This window comes from Ostrinia nubilalis, chromosome 16 (assembly GCF_963855985.1).
Source record: "Ostrinia nubilalis chromosome 16, ilOstNubi1.1, whole genome shotgun sequence".
Classification (NCBI taxonomy): Eukaryota; Metazoa; Arthropoda; class Insecta; order Lepidoptera; family Crambidae; genus Ostrinia; species Ostrinia nubilalis.
Genome location: NC_087103.1, coordinates 7,681,078 through 7,702,421, shown reverse-complemented (window position 1 = coordinate 7,702,421; position 21,344 = coordinate 7,681,078). Strand labels below are relative to the sequence as shown.

Genomic DNA, 21,344 nt, shown 5'->3' with positions numbered 1-21,344 from the left:
ATGACTATTAACGTGTTAATGAAATCCCTAGCAAATTCTTGCAAGAAACCATAAACTTAAAATTTATATGTTGGTTTAATGTAGAGTTCATTATCTTACTCTGTAATATAAATTGTTAAGTTATTAGAACTTGCGCTCGGGTTTCAATTAACAACTTCAGTTGTGGGCTTAATGACGTTAATTACACAACAGAGCACTACATGTTAATTATTTATCCATATAATAATTATGTAGTCTCTTAAATTGTTGCGAGCAAAACGACGAGACGTTTGCTTCAGTGACAACAGTACCTCTAGTACGAAAAACTTTCGAGTTCGTTTCGTTGCGTATTCAAAGTGTCATCGAAAAATTTTGTATGAAAAATTAAACAGCGCCCCCTATATTATAGCCGCCCTAGGGGGCGCTGTTTAATTTTTCATACAAAATTTTTCGATGACACTTTGAATACGCAACGAAACGAACTCGAAAGTTTTTCGTACTAGAGGTACTGTTGCTATTGTGTATGAATTTTACCGTCTGCTTGTAATAAATGAGTTTTTGCTAAATGATTTTACCTTCATTTAGGTAGTTGTATTAAAACATGTTCTTTTAGTGTAAATTGTGTTGTAGAGCCAGATTAAATAATATTTTCTTTGAAAGCAGTCATTTTTAATTATGTTTAGCACGACGTAAGATTTAATCACATACATCCTTGTATAAAATCTTTCAGTAAAATTTACGTTAGCGACGAGTTTAATAATATATTTTGTCTAGAAAATGGTCTAGCTGTGATTCATGCAAGAATAAATTAGTAGGCTAGTATAACAGAATATTTTATTATACACTAGAATTTAAACCCATCAGTAAAATAAATTCAATTTAACTTTCGTTTCGTAATCGGTTCTTTTGCGTAAATGCAAATGCTTTTATTGTAATAACTTTGTGTGTGTCACATTCGGAAAATACGCCGTCGTTCAATTTGGAACGGGATGATACGTATACACAACGTAAACAACAAATTGAATATGAATTTGCATATTATTTTGATACTCCAGTTTTTAATTGAATGTGAAATAAATGACACACTCAAAAATATGTATTTTTAAATTTAAATATTGATCGAATGATTTTGGTTCTAAATGGTATTCAGTACCTCTAGCAAAACAAATTTCGTCTTCGATCCGTTTGCGTACTAGATAAAATTCGATCTCAATCTTCGAATTAAACGATAACGTGACAATTTTGATTCTCAAAATAAGTTTCGTGCAACCACATCTCATATTAAGTTCACTTTACGACACGTTCACAAGGGTGCTGTTGTAGTTTTCTTACTAAATATTTTGATGGCGATTCGAGTACACAAACGATTTGAACTCGAAAGTTTTTCGTGCTAGCCGTACAGAAAGAGTTTAAATCTACAATTCGTTTGTTCGTTTCAGCCAAATAACGTCCACTGCTAAACCAGGGGCCTCCCCCAAGGAAAGGGCCCCCGTAGAGCTGATGGTCGCTTGGGCAGAAAAGTCCTCGAGTGGCGATCATGAGCCGAAAAACGTAGCAAGATCTAGGTTATCAACCTAACCTTTCGGTTAAATTTAAATTCAATCGTTAAAAAAATACAGGAACATGAATAAGATTAACATACTTGCGACTTGAGTTAAGATTCCTATCTGAAAGCAAAGTTATGCTTGTTACCAGCTGCGGTCGCCTTCCCAACTCCACAGGGACCCAAAGTTGACTATTTGCACAGTAATTAATTACCTACCTACGCAGCGTTTCCACCTAACAGCACCATAATAGAGTACTTAAGTAATAAAACGTATGTTCTAAACGCCATTACGAAGTTTACGATATCGTATAAATTAAGATTCGTGACATTGTGACATTGGTTTTGTAATATTCATTATTCACAGTATTTATCATTTATTATTTTTGAAAAGTAGGTATTGCAACAAAATGAAAGTTCTGGAAGAGTTAAGAATTTAATCTGTCTAGTCAAAGATATTGTGCAAAGCTTGGGCTATCGTTACACAAAGAATAAAATTCTCAGTAAATAAGAAAGGCCGCGCTACTACTTGTAGGTTTTATGTAGAAAGCGTGTAGAAACGCAGAAGGGCTCGTAGTCATTAGTCCTTGTATTTTACTTAGACCCTAAGAAAAGTCATTAATACATCTGGCTACATATTTCTTTTGCAATAAAGCACCCATGCTAGTGTTTTTACGAGTATTTCTTACTTTACAAGGAATTAGGCTTACAAGAAAAACTAGGAAATTAAACATTTTGCAATATGGGTTACTGTCGTAATATACTATTAAATCATAATATTTAAAACTTACTGTATAGTAAAATAGAAACAACTGAACGAAATCTTCACTGACCCTAAGTTTAAAATAAACATGTAATGCAACTATACTACGAGTATAGTATTAGCGGCCGCCCGCGACTTTGTACGCGTGGATCCCGTTTTCCCACCATTAGGAGTTGAATTTTCCAAAACCCCGTCTTAGTGAGCACTTACGTCCTAAAAGGAACCCCCATGCATTTTAGACTCCTAGCACTTGTACTTTCTGAGATTTCGTGATGAGTGAGTCAGTTAATCAGTGACCTTTTGCTTTTATAGATATACATTACCTACCTACGTAATATGCTTAACGCAAAATTTTCAGGCTCACATTCTTAGAAATTTGAAATACTCGTAGGTATCATTTAGATAATGTGGAAAATTAATAAAGCCGAAAAGGATTTGACCCGAATGGCATAAGTTGGGAGTGTCGGATAATCTCAGTTTAGTGGACAAACCCTTTCTCGCTAATTCGTTTAACTATATCATAAAGAGCATTAAATTATGTATGTTAAGTTACGTATTCTTTCAGAACTGAGATGTTTAGAATCGCTCTAGAAAATGTTAAAGTTTCTCTGTAACTTATGTAAAAAAACAACTCTTACAAGGTATTTTACTAGTTTACATAAAAAATCTAGGAATATCAATTTCAACATTACCAATTATACAAAAATAACACAAATTATTATAATGTAAAAAAATATCTTTCTAATTACAGCTTTGATAGAGAGTATTTACAGAAAATAATATTGAATAGATAACAATGAAATATAAAAATTTCTCAAGAAAAACTGGAAATGTTATGGGTCATAATTGATTTCCTCACATTAGTTACATCTCGTTTCAGCCAAATGACGTCCACTGCTAGACAAAGGCCTCCCCCAAGGTTTTCCACAGTGAACGGTTCTGCGCTGCCCGCATCCAGGCTTCTCCCGCGACCTTTACCAGATCGTCGGTCCACCTTACTAGGTGACGCTTTGCCACTCTAAAACTTTTCTGCCCTGACGGCCATCGTCTCTACGAGCTATGTGCCCTTATATTAGTTACATAGTTACTGAAAAACTAATTTAGCTATTAATGAAATTTTGTTTTAAACAAAAATTTACAGGCATTTTTTGTTCAGCCTTTCGTAAGAAATTAATGTAAGAAGGTAGAGATGATGACATGATATCCAGTGTTTATTATTAGACTTTCACTAAAGGATTTCGATGAACAAGTACAAAATAATTATCATATTTTTAGAAGATATTAGTTGACAGCATCTGAAATGACGCTCCCATTAAATTGGCTTCCTGAAAATCGTGGTTATTGCAAATACTCTGCTCGTAAAATCCACATTCCACAGATTTAATTTATTTAAAATATTTACTATCATCTTTAATGAACTTCGCATTATTTTTGGTACGACGTTTAGTGTAACCATGATTATTTATTAATTTAACGCAAGCCTAAATAATAAATTATGGAAAGGTGTGATATTGTAGACATTTTGTTATCATTCCCCATAATTTAATGGTATAGGCGCTAATGAGGCAGTTTACAAACTGGTGTCGGGTTACTTTTCTCCTTTAATATTTTAAGGCGCATTTACGTTTAACTTATGTCTTTATTTGGTACTTAGTGTCGACTAGAGTCTTTAGTAGAGTATTAAAGACTCTACTTAAAAGGATTTAAGGTTGTTGTTGTTGTTTTAGAGCCAAACAAAATTCTGTTTATTGTAAATAAATATGTGTTTCTATGTCTTTCATACTAAAATGTATCTATGTTTCCTTTGTTTACGTTAATATACTGGTATCTGTAATATAAGCTGGGTGTTAGAGTTCAGTTTGGGTCTAGATAGCGCTCTAGGTGTTTATGAATATTTATAGTTTATTTATTTACTTAATATATTTTTATTTTCAGTTGCTTCTAGACTTACATAAATTTGTAAATAAAGTCTCTGAATTGCATAAATTAAAAGAAATTAAGTATGTTTAAAAAACTAATGAATTATTTATCAATAATGATTATAGAATTCGAGTGACGCCCGAAGCCGTTTGTAAAATTTCACTGACTGCCGGATTAACAAGAAATTCTACTTTGCGCATTTTACCAGAAGTAGGTAGGAAGTTTAATATATTCCCATACAACATAGAGTGGGAAAATTATACGGAAACTATGAAGTTACACGAGTGATTACCTCTTTACACATGGTGAATACAATAGCCATATACGTGGATAGTTTGCACAAAATTACAAAAACTATTTCAGGAGTACCGCATTTAACATCTAACAAATAACAATAGAAATGCTTTCAATTCCATCTGCATTTATTTTTAGCTTTGTTAAACCAACCTTTGTATTATGGCATGTTCATAATAAATTCTTTATAAGCTGTTTTGTCTGTGTTATCGTTTTATTCAGTTAAAGTTTTAAATGTTCATGCTCATGAAATGTTTTACAGCTCTATTTTTAACATTCCCACGTTAGGTACCTACACAAAGCGATTATCTTGAAAGAAACTATTACTTCTACCTTTCGTACTTTTTAATTACACAATAAAATTGTCTGTTTTGATTACGTTACGGCATAAACAAGAATAATTATAAAAGCCCTGTATTTTGGCGGCCTTATTTTCAAAGCTAATCAACAATTAGGGAATTGTAGGTACTGTTTCTAAACTCACATATTCAAATTCTATCGATTCTTAAACACATCGAGATTTTAATAACAAAATAAGCAAAAATAAAAATCTGAAACAGATAACTTAAAAACAAAACGTCCAATTATTTCCCTCTTGTTACAGGTTGCTGCTGAGTCCGGTCCACACGCATGACGAAACATGGAGAGCGTAGGCAACAATACCACATTATATGATGAGGACGCCCTTTATCCAAGCGAACTCACAGAACGCGAGTTCACTGTGGTCAAAGAAATCACTACAAACGTAACGTGGCCGATCGAAAAATGCATAGAAATCCTCCTACTGAACGAGACAAAGACTGACGATATCATGAGGCGTGTGTACACGTACAACGGAACACAATTCATGTGTTCCGAACACGCCCCTGTGCTAACTAAAAGCACTGTAATTAGAGCGAGTATACTATCGGCGATGGCCGTGCTCTCGCTCTTCGGTAATTTAGCTACAATAATTAGCTTAAAGAGAGGCAAACGGAGTAGGGGGCGGGCGAGACCCTCTTGGACGGCAATATACAGCTTAATATTCCAGCTTAGCATAGCTGACGTACTAGTTACTATATTTTGTATCGCCGGAGAAGCGGCGTGGTCTTTCGCAGTGCAATGGTATGCCGGCAACATTGCTTGCAAGCTGTTCAAGTTCCTTCAAATGTTCGCTTTGTACTTGAGCACGTTCATACTAGTCTTGATTGGAGTGGACCGATGGCTGGCCGTCAAATATCCCATGAAAAGCATGGCCACCGCAACGAGGAGTGGAAAACTAGTCATTATTGCGTGGGTGTTGAGTTTCTTGTTGAGTATACCACAGGTTAGTGCTGTTACTTCTATTTTACTTTAAGATTTTACGTACAGTTAACAGCACATCAGTTTTGTTTCAAATTTGACCTAATACAATAACATAATAGGTACTACAGTGCTATAACTTGTTGTGCTATCGACCGTATCTACTTACAAAAACATGGAAACAAATAATATTTAACCAAGCAATACAATTAATAGAATCTTAATTAAGTAGATTAAATAAAACAAATGCCTCAATTAGCCATCTTCTCTGAGGGCTATTCACGTTTATTATCTGAAGAGCCTATTCGCTGAGACCCTTAGATTCCAAGTGCGTTCATACACACGCAGAACTCAGCAGTAACGCATAAAATAGGGCGTAGAAGTAATCAACATAACAATCTAGTTTATGAAAATATATCAGAACGTTCATGGGTAATACAGCTGCGTGTAATGTTTGTTCAAATGCGGATCTTATGGCATATTTTAATACAAAATAATTATATGAGTAACGCGCTGGTTACAGGTGGAAAAATGGACCAATCAAAGGATTAAACACCATAACTAGCTCTCCTGATCTCCAACTTCTTATCCCTGAAAGTTTTCCAGTCATCCAAGTCCTCTCATGTACGTCAGACTACGGCCAGTTGAGAGGTCAACTTATATTTTGGAAATTGAAATACTATAATATGAATCTAAACGTACTGTAAACGGTTGTTTAGCTGCAAGTTGCAAGTTTACAATTTATTGTTTGTCAGAAAACAAAAGTATCAAAGCAAGCATTCGCACAGAAGGCTTAACCATTAATATAGTAGGCAGTATTTACGTCATAAAATTGTAACATTCTGTAAGTTCAAAAGTGGGGGATTTATCAAACTTAAAAGCAAGGCAATTAAAAGTTACCGAGCACATTTCAAACCTACAGAGTAAAGTTGGGATTGAAATATTAAGTGTCATTAGGTGGGCGGGACACATTTTTAAACTGGTTTCTTAGCCATTAATATGATTACTAAAAAGTAGGTACTCTAAATATTTTAATTATAGTTACGACGACATTGGGTATGTGTGACAGAATTAAGTTCTTTAAATTATTTTTAGTGCATTATTATTTTTATTTTACCATACGGTGCTACTTTTTATGCATAAGACTTTAAATACGAAAATTATGCAAAAGTATATTAAACAATGAGACCAATAGCGCGCTAGCAATAAAATTTCAGTTCGCGCATACTCGTAAATACTTATACTTCATGTTATTCAACTCGCGTACAATAACAACAAGTTGTATTGACGTCAGCACCCTGACTACAGGTATATGTATTATTGTATTGTAATAAAACCAGCAAACTGAAAATATAGCATATTTAATATTCCAACATTGATTACTCATGACACATAGCAGTTTTTCGTTTTAAACAAATACAGCTGCTTGAACTGACTGCTAAATATATTTGTTATTAATTAGGGTATTGTTCGTTACACCGTACGAGACGTAGCGATACTGTAGGAGATTGGGATAGGAACGGGATGGGATACCTTCGATTGAGCAGACTCCACAGGACGGTCCAAGCTTGGTTCTTCTTTCACTTTCACAAACACTTGAATTTTTATTGAGATGAGTTTAGCGCGCGATTTGGGTTTATTTGAATTGGTTTATTTTGGATACTTATTTATTAATAAACGCCCAGATAGGTAGGCGAAGCGGCGCGTTGCGATGCGAGAGCGAGACCGAAGGTGGGAGGGAGAGGATAGGAAAAGGACTGTCAGAATGAGTGATAGAATAGTGTGACATGAGTTTGAATTGCATGAGGTTTTAATGCTGGCGCGTACAACTCCCCCGGCCTAGAGGTCTTCCTCTAGATTGAGTAGCGTTTGTAAAAAAAAATAAAGTTAAAAACGCAAAAAAGCATGCGTTAGAGAGAACTAAACGAGTTAAATTTGAGTTAAATGAGCGTTAAAGTTGAGTTAAATTAAAGTTAAAGTTGAGTTAAATTGAAGTTAAAGAAAAATTAAAGTTAAAAGCATTATTTGAGTTACTGTAAAGGAAGAGGACAAACTCTAACTACAGGCCGAACATAAGTACCGGTTGCAGTGCGAATCTTTAAGGTGCGAATGATTTTGTCCTTTCCGGGATATACTTCCACAACCACACCCAATGGCCAACAAAGAGGATGCGCATTGTCATCTTTTATAACAACAACAGAGCCCACATCTATCGGTTTGGTCACCGTATTCCACTTTTCACGGCGTTGTAGAGAAGTTAAATACTCCTGACTCCAGCGACGCCAAAAGCTTTGCACTAATTTATTGACTAACTGATAACGCGTTAACCGATTGTCAGAAATATCAGAGACATTCTCTACTGGTAAGAATTTCAGTGGAGTTATATTGAGAAAGTGATTGGGAGTGAGAGCGGATATATCAGATGGGTCAGAGCTAAGAACACACAATGGTCTACTATTCAATAAGCCTTCTATTTGTACAAGTACAGTGTTGAACTCTTCGTATGTTAACACTTGAAGACCAATAACTTTATAAAGATGCGTTTTTACATAACGAACATTTATCTCCGTGATGCCGTTAAAGTGCGGACCATATGGTGGACTATGAAGAAACTTAATGCGTTGTTCAGCCAAATGTGAACTTAAATAATTTTTGTGAGAGTCAGATTCTAAAAGAGCGTAAATTTCGTCAAGCTTGCGTTTAGCGCCAATGAAGTTAGTACCTCCGTCGCTATATATCATGGAAACGGGGCCTCTTCTACAAATGAATCGACGAAAAGCGGCGAGAAATAGAACAGAGCTTAAGTCTGAAACTAACTCTATGTGTAGAGCCTTAGTTGTAAGACAGCAAAATAAACAAATATAAGCCTTCTGGCTTTTAACACCTCTGCGGCGAATGTGAGTAATAAAGAAGGGACCTGCATAATCGACCGATGTATAAACAAAGGCTTTAGCTTCTGAAACGCGAAATGATGGCAAGTCGCCCATAAGAGGGTTTGTAGATTTAGGGTTTAAACGAAAACAGATATTGCATTGATGCACTCTTTGACGTACTAAGTTACGTGCGGAAAGTATCCAAAATTTCTGTCTAAGCAGACTGAGTAGAAGTGAAGGACCAGTATGTAAATTACATACATGAAAGTAATCAACTAAAAGTTGAGTGAAGCGATGTTTAGGCGATAGAATGATTGGATGCCTTTGTCCATAGTTGAGTTGAGAGTGAGTGAGTCGACCTCCGACACGAAGTATATTATCAGAGTCAATGAAAGGGTTAAGTTTGAGAAGCGATTTGTTAAAGGGTTTATTATTTTTAATTGCGTGCATATCTTGAGTAAAAAATAGTGCCTGTATATGGCGTACTAAATAGAGTTCAGCGAGTTCTAAATCAGAGGATGTAACCACTCCGTTTGAACGTAGTATTTTTGCGAAGCGTAACACGTACACAGTAGCGCGTAATAATTTTGGGTACGTGGAAATGCGATCAATTAATCGATCGAAAAAGTGAGAGTTCGATTGAGAGTTTGTCTCTGAAACAAGAGCGATAGTTTTCTCTTCCAGTCGAACACTGTTAGATGAAACTTGAAATGGCTCGATAGGCCATTGCGAGATTGGCTGAGCTGTCCATTGAGGAGAGTGAAACCAATTTAATTGATTTAATAATGCTTTAGGAGTTACAGGTCGCGATATTACATCTGCAGGATTTTCATTTCCATTAACATGATGCCAAATTTTTGCGTTGAGTTTCGAATTAATTTCAGTAATTCTATTCGCAACAAATGTGTGAAATTTGTACGCGGGAGAATGTATCCACGTGAGAGTGACAGTCGAGTCTGAAAATGCGTAAATTGAGTTAACAGGATAACGATTCTCTATACTATCGCGAACCGGTAACAAAAGATTTGTTAAGAGCAGCGCTGCGCACAGTTCAAGCCGCGCAAGAGATATTTTCTTTAAAGGCGCGACGCGCGATTTGGATGCGATAAGAAAGACTTCACCGGGTGAATCTGCATCAGAGCTCACGCGCACATAAACTACAGCTCCGTAGCATACTTCGCTGGCGTCCGCGAAGCCCATGATAGTGACGTGACAACCCGCGGTGATTCCTATGTGACGAGGTATTTTTAATTGCGATAAATAGTTAATCTCACTATCAAACCGATTCCATTTATTTTTTATTGAGTCTGGAACTGGCTGATCCCATTCAAGTTCGCGCTGCCAGCATTCTTGAATTAAGAGTTTGAGAAACGCTGTCACAGGGCCTAGCAAACCCAAAGGGTCGAATAATCTAGCGGTTGCGGAGAGAATCGTGCGTTTTGTGCATTGGTCAGAGTTAGTAGAGTTAATTTTGTAAAGAAAAACGTCATCATTAGGTTGCCACTGCATGCCTATGATTTTTGTCGTAATTTCTGAGTCAGTGTCAAAATCGACGAGCTGTGGATTTTTATGCGAATCGGGAATCTTATTTATAAGCTCAGGGTTGTTCGAGATCCACTTAACCATTTTAAACCCCCCGGCCATGAACATCTTAACCATTTGATGGTAAGATTGTTCAGCTTTTTCTAACCCGTCCATCGATGAGACATAATCGTCCATATACATACAGGATTGAGCTTCAGACGCGGCGATAGGATAATTCGCGCGCTCGTCCTCAGCGAGTTGGCGAACGACACGCATAGCGAGGTAAGGCGAGCTAGAAACGCCAAAAGAAACCCTATTGTATTGATAAGTATCAATCGGTGATTTAGGATCAAATCGAAATAATATGCGTTGAAACGGGTGGTGATTTTGATCAAGCTTTACACAGAAATACATCTTTTCAATATCAGCAGATAAAGCGACTGAGAAAATGCGTAAGTTAATTAAAAGATCAAAAATATTACTTTGTAAGTTTGGGCCAGTGTAAAGAACATCATTTAACGACTTTCCAGAGGTTGTTTTACAACTTGCATCTAAAACGACTCGAGTTTTTGAAGTGAGTTTATCTGGTCGGTATACTGCATGATGAGGTATATAATAATTTGGAGTATTTTCCTCTGAATTCGATGCGTTTTCGACTTTTGACAGAAAACCGCGATCGATACAGTCTTGAATATTTTCATTATAGTTAGTGCGTAAGCCCGGAGTTGAGTCTAACCTTTTCTCTAAGTTATAAAAGCGACGCCTAGCAGTAAAGTAAGAATCGCCGAGTTCTGATGGGTCGAGTTTAAATGGCAAAGAAACGGTATACGTCCCAGAGTCGTCGCGAGAATGAGTTGATTGGAAAATGTTTTCACATATTTCGTCGTCAGGGCTGATGTGTCTCTTAGTAGGTACACTTTCAAGCTCCCAAAAGCGTTGCGTGAGTGATTCTAATGAGTGCGAGTCTACATTGCAAAAGAATGCTTTATTATCATTGCGTGAATGAGCTGAGTAGCACTGAGCGCGTCCCATAGCGAGATATCCGAGCGTGGTTTCGATGGCGATGACAGAGGATTGCGGTGAAGTTATTTTATTACTACCTAAAAGAAGCGGGAATATCTCATTGCCTAACAAACAATCGATTTCAGCAGGGATATCGAAGCTGTCATCAGCCATAGGAAGACCTTGTAAATGCGATAACTGGGTTATGTCAACCTTTACATTAGGTAAATAATCGGTTATTGTATCAATGACGCGTGCGTTAATAGTGTATTTACACCTGGGATCAAAGCGTGAGGCAATTGTGAAAGATACATATCCTAGCGACACACTTTCAGACTGGCCTATGCCCTTAATAGTGGTAGGTAGCGGATTGACTTTTAAGTTCAGTCGCGCACAACATTTATTTGTGATAAAGTTGCTCATCGAACCTGTGTCTAGAAACACGCGTAATTTTTGACACGTCTTATTATTGTCATAAGTATACACTGACGCGGTGGGTAATAAGACCGTGGTACTAGATTCATCAGCGATCGACGGCGTGACTGCAGAGAGAGATACATTGTTGGTTGGCATCGATTGCAACGGCGGCGTGACCGGACCGGGCGCGGACATGGACGCGTCGGTCGGCGAAAGCGTCGCGCTGCAAGTCAGCTGTTGTGACGTCATAGGTCTATTCACGTTAAAGTTGTCTATATGAATAAGAGTGTGATGTTTACGTTGGCAAACTGAGCAACGATTTTGAGATCTGCAATCTTTAATGTTATGAAAGCCTAAACAATTGAGGCAAAAGTTACATTTAGTAACTAAAGAGTGGCGAGTTGGCGCATTTTTCGAGAGAAAATAACTGCATTTGAACAGGGCATGTTCAGGTTCCGTCTTACAAAGTTGACAATTCTTGCGTACAGCGGATGGAGTGTATGAGCCTTGCGAATTCGGTTGAGATTGGAAGTAATGTTGCTTGGGTTTTACTCCAGAAGCTGTATTAGAAACAAACGACTGTGCCGGTTTCGAGTTTTTAGACTGCGATGCGAAATTCGTTTTATTATTAACGTACAGCTTATTCTGCGTAAAAGATGAGCGTAAAGAATGGATCTTATTCTGTTCTTTTATAAAAGTCTTGAGATCATTAAACGTAGGCATTTTTACGTGCTTAATGGATTGTTCAAATAAATTTAGAGTGTCTTTGTCTAATTTACTGAGAGCAATATGAGTCAAAATGAAATCGGAAAGGTCATCAATCTGTAAACGTCGTAAGGCAGCTTCAGCTGAGCAATACTGTTCCAAAAATTCATCTAAAGATTGCGATTTGAAGTTTATTAATTGTTCCAAATACATAGAGGCTTGTACTCTTATGTCTTGGTATTTTTCTAATAGGTTGTTCCAAATTATGTAATAGTTCTCACCAGTCGGTGGAATACCCGAGCAAATTGTAAGTGCTTTTCCGGAAAGTTTTCCTATAAGGTATTGAGCCTTTTCACCTGGAGACAAACCAGTGTTCTCATGAATAAGCGTTTTAAAATTTTGGTAGAAAACGGGCCACTTGGAAGGGGCTCCGTCGAAAGAGACTAGTTCTAAAGGCGGTAATTTTTTTACGAAATCCTGTTTGCGTCGCTCTGTGTTGGCCTTTAGTTGTGCGATGGAGCTTTGCACCGAAAGGATGTTACAGTACAAATCGTCAAACGAGTTGAGTGCGGCAAATGTAGGTTTGAGTTCCTCATCATTTTTCATATAACATAAATTAAGTTCGTCAATAGTATCAAGAAAATCCGATCTTGTTTTTTCAATCGAATGCATGCGAGACATGAAAATTTGTTCAATCTGAGGGTCGGAGACCTTTAGGCTGAGATCGTATAGTTCCTGAACCCTCTGAAAAAGCGCTTCTTTTTTAGCTTCAAGCAAATTAATTTTGCGTTTTACTCCCTCCATTGTATTGGTAGGTGAGCAAACACACGCACGAGAGTTAGCGTTAAAAATGAGTTGAGTTGTGCGTATTTATTTATAATCCAGTAGGAAAATAAAATGCGTAGCGTATGTAAGCGAATTTGAAATTGAATTGAAATAAAATTTTAAAAGATTGAATTTAAAAAATACACGTGTTTACAAACAACGAGTTGACGTTTGAGCGAATAGTAATTTCTAGAATGTGTCAAATGTCAAACGAATCGAACTTTCCAGAAAGAATGTGTCAAACGAGCGAATTTTCTAGAATTTTCTAGAGGGTTGTCAAAATGACGGATGCGTGAAAATGTGTAGTTGTGATTTTATGTAAGTGTAAAGGATAGGAAATGAACCATGCGGCTCGGTAGGACCAGAAAGGAGTTGTAGGAGATTGGGATAGGAACGGGATGGGATACCTTCGATTGAGCAGACTCCACAGGACGGTCCAAGCTTGGTTCTTCTTTCACTTTCACAAACACTTGAATTTTTATTGAGATGAGTTTAGCGCGCGATTTGGGTTTATTTGAATTGGTTTATTTTGGATACTTATTTATTAATAAACGCCCAGATAGGTAGGCGAAGCGGCGCGTTGCGATGCGAGAGCGAGACCGAAGGTGGGAGGGAGAGGATAGGAAAAGGACTGTCAGAATGAGTGATAGAATAGTGTGACATGAGTTTGAATTGCATGAGGTTTTAATGCTGGCGCGTACAGATACTAAAAACGATTCGACACACATTAAAATATACTTCGCCGCGGTAAACTGACAATGTCGAATACTATTAACGAATAAAAGGCAATCTTAAGTAACCTTGGACATCGTTTTTCTTGAACCGTCCTTATTCTTTTGTAACAAATTAAAAGTCCGTCCGATTTTTTCATCTGCCAAATTGAGAATAAAAGTCTTAAGCCATCTGAAAACCCGTATTCAATTAAACCACATAATTCCAGCAAAATACATTTTAAAACAAGGCTTGGCACATTTTATACACTGGCTGTGTGTGTTAAAAGAATGCTTGTTTGTAGTATTGGTTCTCTAAATAAAAAATAAGTCTTTCCCGATCACTATAATCCGTTGAAAACAAGGCTAGAGTGAATAGGCACTTACAGGGCAGATATTTACTTACCATCCTAGACTGCATCCTACTTAACATCAGGTGCGATTGTGGTCAAATACTTACTGCCTTGTTATGAATAAAAAAATAAAAATTTCTGGTTTGATACGGTATTAGCTAGATAAATATTGATATATTATTTAGCTATTTCCTGACGACACTACTGTACCTAAACTGGTTAAAGGGGTTAGGGTAGACGTAAAAAAGGATAAGTGATCATTTGGACGGGTACAGGCTAAATTGGATCAAGATTGCTGAAGTCATTTGGGGATGTTTTTCTAGTAGTTTCGCTATGGAAAAATACTATTAGACAATCTGATGTTGCTAAGGTATCATGTAACTATGTACTTCATGATGAGTAAAAGTAGTTTTTTGTCGCTGGTAGCAACAGTTTCGCGACATTTAACTAAAACTGCAGTGACAATTTAAGCATCGATTTTAAAAGTTAATAAATTATGTACAGATAACACTTTAGTTAAATAATAGAATTTCTGAAAAACTAATTGAAATCGGACTGTAAAACAAAAAAGTTACAAGTTTGTAAACTGTGTATGCAAATAGCTGAGCGTGACGTCAAATTATGTCACTCGCCCATAGTAACTTGTATGGGACTCTGCGTTTCCTTCTGACCAATGACTTCATGCAATCTCTAACGTCTATATCGTAAGTATCTTTTGAAATATTTGTCAAAGAAAAGCACTGATTGATTTGATAATGCCAAAGCTACTGAAATGTGAGAGATAAAATAACCTTGCATATTCCCTATTATTTATTATATTATTATTTTCATAGTGAAAATAATGCAGGCAACTTTTACTCGCCTCTTGAATTTTAACATAAAGCCTGAAAGTTGGATGTCTGTCGGATATTGGATGTTTTTGACAGCTGTTTACTATCATTTAGTGAACTATGGGTAAAATATCTACACTAAAATAACAACAAACTAATCAACGAACAAATTAAAAGTTAGTTGAAACGTACCAGAAAATGTCTCGTTAACCTTTTAGTGAAATGATATTAATGTTAGAGATGAGACGTATTTACTAGAACAGATCCACACACTAGGTATTTTAAAGTACTAGGCGGCACCTATTCCATTTTTTAAAATACTTGATCCACCTAGTATTTTATAAATTACACGATTTCCGACCCTACCCTGAAAGTAATAGAGGTTATTATTGCGTAATCCGTAGTCGTGTATTACGCGCACCTAGTATTTCTCGCTAAGCTTATGTGCAAACGTAGAGATTCACTCCGTCTCTGTCTGACCAAACAAATTTGAGCGCGACGAAGCAAACGCACACAAACGTAGTCAAACCATATTCATGTAAATAAGAAAAAAGTATGTAAATATTTTTATGAAATTGATATCTTTTAAACGCCAACTTTTACGTTGACAGTCCAAAGCCTGTTGAAGTATGAAGGGAGGAATTATATTATTATTCAATTTCAAATTGCATTATTCATACTACGGTTGTATCTTTTCAAAGAAAATTGTATTTTAAAGTCATATTACTTGGATTAGTCCGCACTAGTCGCGTCAAGTATGCTAAATTACTACGTACTAGGTGGAACAGGTATTTGGATCGAGTATTAATAAATACTTGGAATAGGTGCACCTAGTATCAAATTTACCTAGTATTACCCATCTCTAATTAATGTTAATTGAACCTTTTGTAACTTTGCTGAAAGTTGAGGTTACTGGAAATATATTTTATTAACCGCGTTTAATTTTTAGTAGTAAGGTAACTTTCCTTGCCTTTCACCTCTTATATTAAACTAGCGGTCGCTTGCGACTTCGTACGCGTGGATCCCGTTTTACCACCTTAGGGATGGAGTTTCGTAAGATCGGTTCTTAGCGGATGTCTACACCCTATAAGGAACCTACCTGCTAAAATTAAAGTTTTTAGGTGATAAAGTTTCTGAGATTTCGTGATGAGTGAGTCAGTCAATCAGTGACCTTTCGCTTTTATAGATATACTCGTAGATTGTGATAGAAATCGTATAAAACTTATTTTATGTATCAAGTAATTAAAATTTTTTAGCGTTATGAGTTGCATCTCATACTAAATTTTTAATGTATCAATATCAATCTGCAAAATTAATAACTAGCCTTGGGCGAATTTCATGGCGATAAGACCGTTTGATTTTATGTTACACATAAAAGAATTTTAACAAAGATCATTCAGAGAAAAGTGATAGAAATAATACAGCAAATCTCTAAATAGGTACTCTATCATTCTGAAAATCGTTTTTAGAGCATTACATAGAGTAACAACAATCCACTAACTATTCGTTATTTGCCAACTCACGCTTTCCGACATCGTTACACTCAAATAAAGATTAATCTACTCAATTAACAGGAGATTTCATTTCTTTAGGATTCATGCTTACTATTTATTTTGCTTGTAATTTGTACAGATTCATTTAAAATTAAGACGGAATTTGGTGATCATATTATTCATGGTTTTTTGTTGTTATGATTTAAGCAGTATACATAATTAATGTAAACATTGTTCAAAACCTAAACTTTTATTTATTTCTTTTCTTGACCTCAACACCTGTGTCCCAAAAGGTCTCTGCTAAAAAGACTAATGCTGAATCGGGGACCTATTCGACACACTGTCTTTTGCATAGTATGTAATCTAACTCAAAGGTGACTGTCTGACTGACATAGTGATCTATCAACGCACACGCACAGCTCAAACCACTGGACGGATCGGGCTGAAATTTGGCATGAAGGACATGAAGGTACATGTTATGACGTCATCCGAGGCATCCGCTAAGAAAGGATTTTACGAAACTCCACCCCTAAGGGGGTAAAACGGGATAAGTCGCGGGCGGCCGCTAGTTTGAAATATTTTGTGTGCCAATAAAGTAAAGTACTCGTAATTCTAAAAACGCCTCTGCAATGTTTCTCTTTAGTAAAAAAGTAATTGGCAACCCCTACGTAGGAGTGAGCAGTGAAATAAACAAATTGGCCGCAAAAAAGTGATATATTTACATAAGCTGATTTGCGGGAACTTTTTCGTTAGTCACGCAAACGAAACAGTAGCGACACAGTTCACTCCTTACCACAATTAATTGACATAAACCCACTCTTTTAAAAGCTTTGGAAGGCGTATTAAATTACGGGGTGTAATTCTTAAAAGGTCACGATTACCCATTAATATCAATTACTCCTTCTTTCATTGTTTTATTTCTTTCATGAGTCACGTTAATTTAAGCATTTTCTGGGCCTTAAAATAGATGCGTCGTAATTGTACTCGTATATTGGAGTTAGGAAACAATACGTTCTTAATTAGTAGGTACATAATTAATTAGTGTTACAATTATTTTAACAATAAGCTTTATAGAAGTAGAATCAAGGGTATTGATATTTTAATTATAATCTCATTATTATAAATTTTGAACCGAAAAGTTACCCTGAGTTCTATGTGTCTTTTCAATTGTCTAAAATGAGCAGGTCGCTTCAATCTACTTTTTTTTTGTTCGTCAAAACATTTCTGAGACCTAGATTGAAGTTTTTTTATTTAAATCTCTTATTCTTATTCAATTCTATATTTCTCTTTGGAGTATTAAAATTTAAAATAAAAATGTATCATACTCGTGAGTGTAAATAAATCCTTATGTAGGTCGTTTCGCAAAACGGTCCTCAATATTCCACACCCAACCGCATTTTAGAAGTACTTCAGTAAGTTATATAAGAGCTCGTAGATTCCATATCTTCAATAGCTTTCATACACCCCCAAAATGATTCAATATTTTTCAGCCACGAGGTCTTATTATACTGTATATTCACGTTTAAAATTTTACGCTCTTACTCACACTTAAAATATTGTTGGAAAGACTTATAAAATAATATTTTTACACTACACAGTGCAACTTTTATTGTTATTACAGCAATAAATACGCAGATAGTTTAAAAGGAAGTGGAGTAATAAATAAAATGAGCCATTTATTTTAAAACAGTGACAGAGAGCACTGTGTGCATCGTGATTAAATATTTAAAAAAGATTTTTCTTCTCGAAAGTTTCAAAAACATTCCCATTTATAAGCAAGGCGTGATGTGTCGAGAAAAAAAATGTGTCTACAGCGAAAAATACTCCTATACGATAAAAATACGCTTTGAATATCATGTTAGCTACGCCTTTTGTGCCTTATTTTATGTGTAAAGAAGTTTTCAGTACTTAAATGAATATCTAAGTTTTCCATTAAATACCTAAGTTCATTTTTATTTACCACTACAAACAGATCTCGTTATACCAAACAAAGCAAATTACCTTATGTTTGTTATAAAGCTGTTAAACTTGAATAATATTTTGTCGATCGGTCCAAACTTCTGAGTCTAGTTTTCAAAGTTCGCGACCGTGAAATTAGAAGAGTGCCTTTGAGAATTGAATGTTTTGTTTTATTATTGAAAAATACACAACCCGTGAAATGTATATAAATATGTAAATGGATATACAAAGTGCTTACCTACACTTATGTTCATCACATGAACTGCGACGAAGTAGATATTTAAAGCTTTCAGTGTCTGAAATTACAAACAGTCTGATTTCAACATTTTGTTTTTATTTCAAGTGATAAATTCTTTCATCTCAAAGTTGATTTCACTAAAACATGTAAAAAGGGAATAAACTGTGTTCGCGTTGATTTTTATGATTAAGGTAGTGAAATCATTTATTACAACCTATAAAATCTTTCTAGAGTGGACTCTGATCCGAACGAGATAACATTTTATTTGAAAACATGAAAACAAATTGGTTTACGTATAAAACAAAAATAAAAAGATTAGGTATACCCATTAACGCTCTGATAGATTAGTTATCCCATATTTTACATCTAGTACCAGTCGATTTGATGCAATCAATGACGTATACCGGACAACTCTATCCTTGGATTTTGCTACTTATTTTATAAAACTACGTAATGATTGAAGTTGTGCATTCACGATCAGTTAAAGTGTTCAATTTTTGGTGTACGTTAGTTTTACTGACCGTGTTCAGCTGATGTTGCAAAAATATTGGTGACCGGTTTTTGTCAACATTTAGATGAATGACTCGTACTTTTTTTTTCAGGCAGTGGTTTTTGGAGTGGCTAAAGGCCCTTTCGTGGAGGACTTCTACCAGTGCGTCACGCATGGGTTCTACACCGAAAGATGGCAGGAGCAAGCGTACACTACTCTGTCCTTGATATTCATGTTTATCTTGCCTCTCCTCATCTTGATATCTACGTATGTGTCCACAGTGAGAACTATTGCAAGTAAGTTATCTTTACTTATAATTACTTTATTGCGTGGGTTGTTTACAGTTTTCAGCATTTTGTAAATAAATTAGAAACTTAATTATTAGAAGATACAATGTTTTTATTAAGTTTTTATACAATAAAAAGGAAATGATAGAAAAGTTACGAAAGTAGAAAATCTTAAAGGTCAAATATTATCAGTGTTCAATCCTTGTCGTTATGGCAGAATATAATAGAACTGATTTATGTGATGGCTTGTAATTCATGTGAATTATTATTGATGAAATTAATGCTTTTGTAACAAAAAGTAAACATCCTTATTTATTGGTGAATATTTATGTCCTCTTACGTTGTATGTACTTAAATCCCAAAATCCTGTTTGACGGTTCGGATATTCAGCATACATAAGACGTTGATTTATTACGAATTTATTACAAAGAGTTTTGTAGAAGTTGTGTATGTTAGCCAAGTCATTACTAGTTCTTGAGTACATCTTATTTTTTATGCAAATAAGCATGTTATTAGTCTGAACATGTTTTTAAAATTCAAGTGGCGGAAAATTGCTCATTAATTGTTTTACTTCTTTAAAGTATTCGTAAGTTCTTTACTATTATATTGAGCAAATTGTACGTAAAATGATTTGTTCGTTCTTCAAATCATTTGCTAGTGATTTACTTGTGTGCAATATTGGCGAAAAAGGCAATACATCTATGGTTAAGCATGTGATATTGGTTAGAAACGTTCCGATGTAATAAATCAGTGGGGCTCAGCACGTGCCTCATACAGTGTGAGTCACGTTAAAGTGTACATATGAAAATAGATGAAACTAGACCTATTTTTATCGACAAAAAAGAGGTCAAAAAATTTTTGAGATTTTTTTTTAATTTTTTATAGATTTTTTTTTCTTCCAATTACTTATTGTAAAGAAAACGTAATAACTTTTAAACTAAGCGGTATATCCTGATAAAATAAAAACAGTAATAATGCTAAATAACAGGCAATACTAAAAAAATACATAAAATACATAAAAAAGGCCAACAAATAATAAAAAATTAAACTTTTTGAAAAAAATCTGCTTTTAAATTCGTGTTTTTTTGGTTATTTGATAAATTTCTCCAAAAAATGCCCCTATAACCGGTGGTTTTTATTACTTTGTATTATTCTCTATCGTATTACCTTCGTAAAACCAACAATCGCATGTCTCTATCCCTATCACAACGTTTGCAATGATCGTTTGAACTAAGCCTCTCCGGGCGCGCCATTCAACGCTTCGTTAACAACGAAACTGAAAATGGCTCTAGATTTGTTATTTTGATAAAGACAAGTTAGATTTCAAATAAAAACAAAAGATTTCAAAGTAAAATAAGCATTTTAGTTAAAATTAAAATTGTCTCTAACTGTAGCGGAGAAAAATGTTGTGGCAGGCCTTTGTTCAAACGATCATAGCAAATGTTGTGATAGGGATAGAGACATGCGATTTTTGGTTTTACAAAGATAATACGATAGAAAATAATACAAAGTAATAAAAACTACCTGTTATAGGGGCATTTTTTGGAGAAATTTATCAAATAACCAAAAAAAACACGAATTTTAAAGCAGATTTTTTTCAAAAAGTGTCATTTTTTATTATTTGTTGGCCTTTTTTGTGTACTTTATGTATTTTTTTAGTATTGCCTGTTATTTAGCATTGTTACTGTTTTTATTTTATCAGGATATACCGCTTAGTTTAAAAGTTATTACGTTTTCTTTACAATAAGTAATTGGAAGAAAAAAAATTGTATAAAAAAATAAAAATAAATCTCAAAAATTTTTTGACCTCTTTTTTGTCGATAAAAATAGGTCTAGTTTCATCTATTTTCATATGTAC

The 21,344-nt window shown here is 35.2% G+C and overlaps 1 protein-coding gene across 2 annotated transcripts in view; it reads left to right on the top strand.

The window, feature by feature from the left end:
- Nucleotides 1-21,344, top strand: part of LOC135079338 (gonadotropin-releasing hormone receptor) — a 158,974-nt gene that overhangs the window by 115,016 nt on the left and 22,614 nt on the right. For both annotated transcript variants that reach the window (XM_063973972.1, XM_063973973.1), the window contains exons 2-3: nt 5,104-5,805; nt 19,312-19,495. In XM_063973972.1, coding sequence (XP_063830042.1) covers nt 5,140-5,805; nt 19,312-19,495 — 850 coding nt within the window. In that variant the 5' untranslated portion in view covers nt 5,104-5,139. The remainder of the gene's footprint in view (nt 1-5,103; nt 5,806-19,311; nt 19,496-21,344) is intronic.